Raw genomic sequence first — 8056 nt, forward strand, 5'->3', positions numbered from 1 at the left:
CGAGGCGCCCAGCTTGTGCCCCCAGCTGTCGCCTCCCCAGGCCCTGCGCTCGCGGGCTCCGTGAGGCCACTTCCTGTGACGGTTACTGCGGCGGGCGGGGGATGGGCGGGAGGAAGGCAGCACCCCCAGCCCCCATCCCGGGCCGGAGACCCCAGAGGCTGGGACGACCCTGGGTGGAAGGGCCGGCTGCCTCAAGCACACCGGAGGTCCACCTTCTTGTCCAGAGGAGGCCCCTGAAGACCCAGGGGTGTGAGCCCACCCTCCACCCAGAACGGCTGCACGCCGCCCGCCCCCTCGGCTGCTGCCCCCTGGCCCCTGCCCCTCCAGATTCCTCCGGATCCCGTCCTATCTCGGCTCCGTCGTGACCCTTTATCTCGCCCTCACGCTAACCCCAGGCGGCCGCCACCCTACGCCCCTGCAGAGATCCTGGCCTTCCCCCAGAGTGACACTGCCACTTCCTGGGGAACAACAGAAGACAGCGAGAAGACCCGAGGTGCCCAAGGGCAGAAGGCTGCCCAACAGCCTAGAGGCCAAGCCACATGGCCGTGTGAGCTCCCGGGGGCGCCGCCCCCAGCATGGTCCAGGCCCGGGGGCCGCTCCAGAGCAACGCTCCGGCCTCCCCATCGCCTTCATAGTTGCCTTCAGGGGCAGCCATGACCCAGCCTCCGCCAGACCAGGCCCCAGCCAAGAAGCACGTGCGGCTGCAGGAGAGGTGAGACCCTCTCGGGAGGGCCCAGCCGGGCCCGCCTGCCCTCCGCTGTCCCTCCAGTGGGACCCCCATGCCTCCCCAAGCAAAGGAAACCAGACTGCTCATTTGCATATCTGTGTCAGCTTTGCGCCTGCGCCCCAAGTCCCAGGCTGGCTTGAGCACCCCTCGAGGGGCCCGGAGCCTCCGGGCCTGGGTGTGGGTCTGAGCTTTAGGGGCCCAGCCAAGAATGGGAAATGGGGGCAGCTGGAGGCAGCAGCTGGGTTTGGAGCCTCCTCGCTGGCCAATGAGGGGCAGGGGTGCCAGGGGCCTGGGCCTCGGGGTCTGGAGGAGACAAGGAGCCTGCCGTCAGCGGTGCCGGCACAGCCGTGACTGTTGAGGCCGACCGCGCTGTCTCTGCTGTAGGCGTGGCTCCAATGTGGCCCTGATGCTGGACGTGCGGTCCCTGGGGGCTGTGGAGCCCATCTGCTCCGTGCGCACGCCCCAGGAGGTCACGCTGCACTTCCTGCGCACCGCCGGGCGGCCCCTCAGCCGGCAGGCCCTGCAGCACCGGCCACCCAGTCCCACACAGCTGGAAGAGGAATTCCTGGTGAGAACAAGGGCCCCCCGAGTCACTGCCCTTCTGGATCAGGAGCAGCTGGCAGGCCTGTCCCCGTGGGCCCTTGGGAGACAGAACCCCAGGGGCTCTAGGAAGGAGAAGGCTCCACCCTCTCCCTGCACCCCATTCAGACCTGCCTCCCGATGCCAGGAGGGAACGGGCCCCCTCCACCAGAGAAGTGGGGGAAGGGAGGCCAGGAAGGGAGCCACTGCTCACGCACCTCCTCCCCCGCCCCCGCCAGAGGATCCCCTCAAACTTCGTCAGCCCCGAAGACCTGGATATTCCTGGCCATGCCTCCAAGGACCGATATAAGACCATCTTGCCCAGTAAGGACTGCGGTGGGGCTGGGGTGGAGGCGTTCAGAGGGCAAGACATGGCCTCATCCAGGACAGGGCTGCCCTGCGTGGGGCCTCTTCTTTTGACAGAGGGGTGCCCCCGCCTGGCCCTGGCCAGGGAAGGGGGGCAGAAACCACGCCAGCCTGAGACTAGGCCCGCGCTGCTCAGCGTGGCCCCGGGTAGTCGGTGGGTGCTGTTCTGACCCGTTTTCCAAATGAGGAAACCGAGTTACAGAGAAGTCGTGCAGCTTGCCTGAGGTCACACAGTCAGGCGCACCAACTCCCTTCCTCCTGTTCCTCCCGCCTGGGAAACGGCCCGCACCGTCTGCAGGGGACGAGCCCCGTTCGGACGGCTCCTGAGAGATGCTGCGGATCTCAGACGGAGGAGGAGGCGGAGGAGGCGGCAGGCAGGGTTCAGGGGGCTGACAGACCCGGGTCAGCACCTCCTGTATTCGGAGGCACGCATGGGGCCCGCTGACCATGAGGCCCGGAAGGCTCTCCTCCCCGCTCCGCGCAGAGCAGCCTTATCTGACCAGCTGCCCCCAGCAGCCCCCAGTCTGGAGGCCGCAGCCCTCTGCCAGCCCGTTAGTGCCCAAGGAAGGGGCAGGGGCAGCCTGCTCTGGGCCCTGAGGTGCCCTCTGCCCAGACCAGCTGGCCCCTGGGAGCCAGGGTCTTCATTGGGCCTGGACTGGAGCTGGAGAAAGGCCCCCTTAGAGGCTGACTCAAGGGGTCAGGCGGGAGTGGGATGGAGCCTGAGTTCCAGTAGGGTCATTCAGGAGAAGCTCTTCCTCGAACATCTCTCTCCGTTTTTGTTGCCGTGACCCCTCTCCACCCCTCTCTGACCTTCAGGCTCAAATGCTCAGTAGCTGCCCCCTCCTGCCTGTCCGTCCTGCCACCTCCCGGCACTGCCCTGGCCTCGGCCTCTGCTGCTCAGAAACGCCCTGCGGCCCCCTGCTCTTCACGGGCACCTTGACAGGCACAGGGCTGTCCTCTTGCCGGCCCTGCATGCGGCTGCTTTGCTGGTTGCCCTTTGACCTCTGCTGGTTTTCACTTCTAGACCCCCAGAGCCGAGTCTGTCTGGGTCGGGCACAGAGCCAGGAGGATGGGGATTACATCAATGCCAACTACATTCGGGTGAGTTGCTGGCAGGGAAGGGGGCGCTGTGTCCAGAGACACTCCTACCCCAGGACACCTCCCAGCGCAGCGGGGCACCTGGTGCCCTGGCTCCAACCCCATGAGCTCCTGGAACAGGCCGGGATGCCAGGATGCACACAGCAGACGTCAGGCGCTGGAAGGAAGACCCCAGTCTCCTGTCCCCCTGGTCCCCCACACCTGCCAGCCTCTCCATGGAGAGCGGCGCTGGCCACCCCAGCCCAAGACTCCCAGGCCTGCAGCCCAGTGAGGCGTTTGGCCGGTTCCCTCCCTCTGCCTGCGCTGCTCCAGGCGGCCCCTCCTTCTTGGAGGCAGCTTAAGTCAAGGAATTAAGGAACCGGAGGCCGGGAGGCCAGGTGGACTCCGAGCCTAGACTTGTCTCCAGTGCCCAGTGCCCAGCGCCCAGCCTCCAGCCTGCGGGGTGGGAGGCGGCAGGCGCAGACGTGAGCCCTCTAGTGGCTCTGAGTGGGTGGGACAGTGGCCGGGAGCGGAGGTGAAGAGCCCGCATCAGCCACCTGATGCGGAAGAACTGACTCTTTTGAAAAGACCCTGATGCTGGGAAAGATTGAAGGTGGGAGGAGCAGGGGATGACAGAGAGTGAGGTGATTGTATGGCGTGACTGACTCAGTGGACGTGAGTTTGAGTAAGCTCCAGGGGTTGGGAATGGACAGGAAGGCCTGGCGTGCTGTGGTCCATGGGGTTGCAAAGAGTCAGACATGAACTGAACTGAACTGAACTGAGGGCCTGGGGGGTGAAGCACGGGCCAGTGAATGGTCTGGATCCCCCATCCCCTGAGGAGCAGGAGGATTCTGAGGGGGAGAAAAAGGGCTGGCAGGGGTGTGCTACGCCTCGCTGCTAACTCCACAAAGTAGCATGTCAAAGGGCAATGGTTTTCCCCGCCTTTGGGGCTAATAGAAGGCAGAGGAAGGAAGGGACCATTCACAGAGGCCCAGAAAGACTGAACGCGACACGCTGTCGAGTCTGACCCGCACCGCGGTGGCTGGGTGGGCACGACGCACGGTCTGCTGGCCGTCGCCACCAGCTCGGGGCTCCCGGTGCGTGCGTCCCTGACGCTTGTGTCCGGGCCGCCACAGACCCGTGCTCACCGCCTGCCTCCCTGCCTACAGGGCTACGACGGGCAGGACAAGGCCTACATTGCCACCCAGGGCCCCATGCCCAACACAGTGTCGGACTTCTGGGAGATGGTGTGGCAGGAAGAGGCGCCCCTCATCATCATGCTCACACAGCTCCGAGAGGGCAAGGAGGTGGGGCAGCTCCAGGCTGGGCCCCCGGGGGCTGAGGACACCTGTCAGTCCCTGAGTCACAGGGCACGGAGGCCACCCTAGCCAGAAGCCAGGGCGAGGGGAGGCAGGTGTCAAGCAGGTGTCAAGCCCGCCGGGGGGCAGGGGGATGCCTTGGGGGGGGCCCTGATCCAGCCGATAGACCCCAGCCCCTGACTCCCAGCTCCCCCCGCCCAGAAGTGCGTCCACTACTGGCCCACAGAGGAGGAGACCTACGGGCCCTTCCGCATCCGCGTCCAGGACGTGCGGGAGCGCCCGGAGTACACCGTGCGGACGCTCACCATCCAGGTACCCGGGGCTGCAGGGGGCCGGGCCACCCCTCTCTGGAGGTCCCCTGGGGACCTCGGGTTTGCTCAGGGAGACCTGCCTGAACCCACGCCCGCAGAGCTGCTTGGGCCCGGAAGAGGGACGTGGGCGCCGCCCTGGGGCCCCTCCAGGCCGGCAGGGCAGGCGCCACCATCCCTGTGGGAAGCAGGGCGGGCCCTGGAGGCACTGCTGGAGGGCGCCCGGCAGTTCGATGAGAGGCTTAACAACACGTGAAGCCTAAGCCCCCATCACTGGAGGCGCCTTCCGCTCTCCAAAGCAGCTCTCTGGCCTCCGAGCATCACAGCCCTGTGCATGAGGCTAAGGGACACGTCCGCAGGCCTGTGCTGGTGGGAGGCAGGGCTGGGACCTGAACGTGGGTCTCTGCTGCCCCTTCCTCACGCCCTGCCCCACCCCAGCACCAGGAGCAGGCCTGTGCTGGAGGGAGGCAGGGCCGGGACCTGAACGCGGGTCTCTGCTGCCCCTTCCTCACGCCCTGCCCCCGCCCAGCACCAGGAGCAGCGCCGGGCCCTGAAGCACATTCTCTTCTCGGCCTGGCCCGACCACCAGACCCCGGAGTCGGCGGGGCCCCTGCTGCGCCTGGTGGCCGAGGTGGAGGACGGCCCAGAGACTGGGGCCCGCTCTGGGCCCATCGTGGTTCACTGCAGGTATGGGCCCCTCAGAGGGGCTCCTAGGGGAGCGGGGGCTGGCCCGGGCCTTACTCACACCGAGATCTCCAGCTCATCCAGCAAGTGCAGAACACGGACGTGTGGGCCGGGCACCCAGGCACAGTCCAGAGAGGCAGCTCCCGCTCCGCGGGAGGACACAAACCTGCTCCCTGCCGCCAGGGCGCATTTATGCATTCCCCAAATGTTCACTCAACGCCTGTTATTGCCAGGCGCAGAGTTCGATGCTAAGGAGACAGTGTGAACAAGACCGTTTGGTTACTGCCCAGTTTTACGGTTTGCAGACAAAACGAACAGAATGCATCGTGATGAAGTGTGATGGGGGTGTTGGGGGCACAGAACCAAGCCGCCCCCACCAGACTTTGGCCAGAAACGGTCTTCCAGGAGGAAAGACCTCTAGGCCAAACTAAGACTTGGAAGGTGAAGGAGGAGCAGGGAGCACCCCAGTGGGTGGGGCTGCAGCTCCCGAGGCCTGACGGAGGCTGGGCACAGTCAGGGCACGGGCCCGGGACACGCGGGCGGGCTTGAGAGTCTGGAGGGTAAGAGCGGGTGTGTGGATGAGGGGCTACACGGGACAGGCCCAGAGACCCCGGGGCCTCGGGCTAAGAGGCCGGCGGACGGAGGGGTGAGGCAGGGACAAAGACAGGCAGAGCGTTCGGGAGGCCCATCCTCAGGAGCTCACACGGCCGCAAGCACAGGCAGGGGGTTGTGGACCCTCCACAGGTGCAGCCGGCGGATGCTGGGGGTCAGGGGTTCACGCAGGAGGGGAGACTTCCTGAAGAAGGGAGGAGGGCAGGGCGGAGCAGGGGGAGAGGACTCGGGGCAGGACGGGCAGGCAACGGGCGAGCGGCGCCATCAGAGGGCATTGGCGCGTCCAGAGGCGTGGCCGATACCCTCCTCGCCCGCCTGCCCCCTGTGACTGCCCTGCCCTGGACCCCTGTACCCAGCGCAGGGATCGGCCGGACTGGCTGCTTCATCGCCACCCGCATCGGCTGCCAACAGCTGAAGGCCCGAGGGGAGGTGGACATCCTGAGCATCGTGTGCCAGCTGCGGCTGGACAGGTGGGTGCTTGGCTAAGCGGGGTGAGGACACGGTGGGCGGCCCTATGCCTCCTGGAGGCCCTTAGGCTCTGGGCATTTCCTGTGGGAGAAAACGGGCCCATTGGGCTTCAAGAGCTTAGCACCTTACACCCAGGCCAGAATCTCCATCCGGAGTTTAGCTGGGGGTGCTACAGCTAAATAGGACACTCTACTAAACAGGGTTCACCTGAGCTTCCGGTCTTTCGTGTTTCTTGTCTCCATTTTTCCAAATACCCTTCTCAGGGGGGAAAGTGGGGAGACAGCGACGGTTGGTTCTGGAAACAAGACAGCCACAGGCAGCTGCAAAAGTTCACTGGTGTAGAGACAAGAGACAGGGTCCACCCCCCACGCGTCTCTGTGTCTCCTGGGCCCCCACTTCTTTACCCAGAGAGACAGTGGCCCCCTCCCCAGAGAGCTGCTATGAGGAATGAGTTCACCAATGGGAAAGCACTGGGAACACGAGATCTGGGGAATCACTACTTCTAAGACCTCTGCCACATGGGGCCCTCCTCCCGGGTGGGGAAGGCAGGGCCAGTGGGGGGAGTCCCAGTCTGCCACAGAGAGGACGCCCCTGGGAGGAGGCGCCACAGGCCTTCGGGAGGGTCAGGCTGTCCCCACCCGCCTCAGCTCAAGACTGTGCATCTCTGCCCGCAGGGGAGGCATGATCCAGACGGCAGAGCAGTACCAGTTCCTGCACCACACCCTGGCCTTGTTCGCAGCCCAGCTGCCAGAGGAGCCCAGCCCCTGACCTGGAGCCCTCCCTGCCCGGGGCTGCTTCCCTGGGCCTGGGGAAAGGGGGCCTTGTGACCTGGGGAATCCCCAGGGGCCTGTCTGGGGTCCCGGAAGCTGGCCAGTGAGGATGAGGCCAGACACTGGCTCTTGAGCACTGGCCACTGCCCCCTGCCCCCAGTGGACACAGGGGCGACCCCCATGTGAGAGCCTCGGTCTCCTCCTCGGACATGGACCTGGTGTTGCTGCCACCAGAGCAGAGCAACCTGAGGGTTCCCAGAAGCTGCTCCAGCTGCACCCCCTTCCTGGGGCTGGCAAGAAAGTGACCCCAAGATCATACCCACCCCGGGTATGTTCTCGGTCCAGCCCGAGAACAGGCCGATGGCCGGAGTTGCTGCCTTGGCTATGTCCTCAGCATCCTGCCAGGGACTCTGCCTCCTCACCCCACATCAAAGGCCAGACACCCCCAAGAGAGCAAAACCCAGACCAGCCCCGTGCCCACACTGGGGTCTGGTGAACAGGCTACAGAAATGACCAGACGAAACAGTTAAAGCCTCTAGAAGAAGGAAAGTGTGGGAACACCTCCCGGGGTCCAGACTGCTGCCCCTGCCTCTGTACCTACCAGCCACCCACCCCAGCCACTCCCGAGGGAGACCCTGCGTCCTCAGCCTGCCTGCCAGCCTCAGAAGGGACACGAGTGCCCAGGAAGAACACAAGAACTGAGCGAGGAGCTGAGAGCACTGCCTGACTCCAGATAATAGCCCCGCCACGCCCTTCTCCCTGCAGAGCACGCCTGGACCGCACGCCTGTTTCCACCAGCATCCTGGAATTCAGCACCTATGTGGGCCAGGGGCTCAGGCTGAACAGGGTCCGCCACAGTTTACCCTGGAGAGTGAACTGCCCTCCACGTCTCTTGTCAGCACGAGTCCCAGGGCCCCCCAGGTCTAGTCTCAGGGCTGACCACCACCTGGGAGTGAACTCACTCCTCCTGAAGCTTTCCTGCCTTCAAGAGGCACTCCTGCTGCCCATGGAGCTCAGACCCCCCAGGAGGAAAGCTACCACGTGGCGGCGGGTCCCCCTTCCTGGGTGCTGCTGCCCCAACCCTGTCCAGACACGAGGACAGGCCGTGGAGAATAACAGGTGGGGAAATAAAGGCTTCTTCTTGTC

The 8056-nt window shown here is 65.3% G+C and overlaps 1 protein-coding gene across 5 annotated transcripts; it reads left to right on the forward strand.

The window, feature by feature from the left end:
* Positions 1–439: 439 nt before the first annotated feature.
* On the forward strand, positions 440–8056 carry PTPN7 (protein tyrosine phosphatase non-receptor type 7). Of its 5 annotated transcripts, none has more exons than XM_024976448.2 (9): positions 440–712; positions 1112–1295; positions 1546–1630; positions 2697–2773; positions 3919–4056; positions 4270–4380; positions 4815–5063; positions 6029–6142; positions 6815–8056. In XM_024976448.2, exons 1-9 carry the CDS (start codon positions 654–656, stop codon positions 6965–6967), a joined length of 1170 nt encoding a protein of 389 aa, XP_024832216.1. In that variant the 5' UTR covers positions 440–653; the 3' UTR covers positions 6968–8056. The 5 variants fall into 5 exon arrangements, with proteins under 5 accessions (XP_024832216.1, XP_024832218.1, XP_024832220.1 ...); XM_024976450.2 differs by having other exon boundaries at positions 4906–5063; XM_024976452.2 differs by lacking the exon at positions 3919–4056 and having other exon boundaries at positions 4906–5063.

This window comes from Bos taurus, chromosome 16 (genome assembly GCF_002263795.3).
Source record: "Bos taurus isolate L1 Dominette 01449 registration number 42190680 breed Hereford chromosome 16, ARS-UCD2.0, whole genome shotgun sequence".
NCBI lineage: Eukaryota > Metazoa > Chordata > Mammalia > Artiodactyla > Bovidae > Bos > Bos taurus.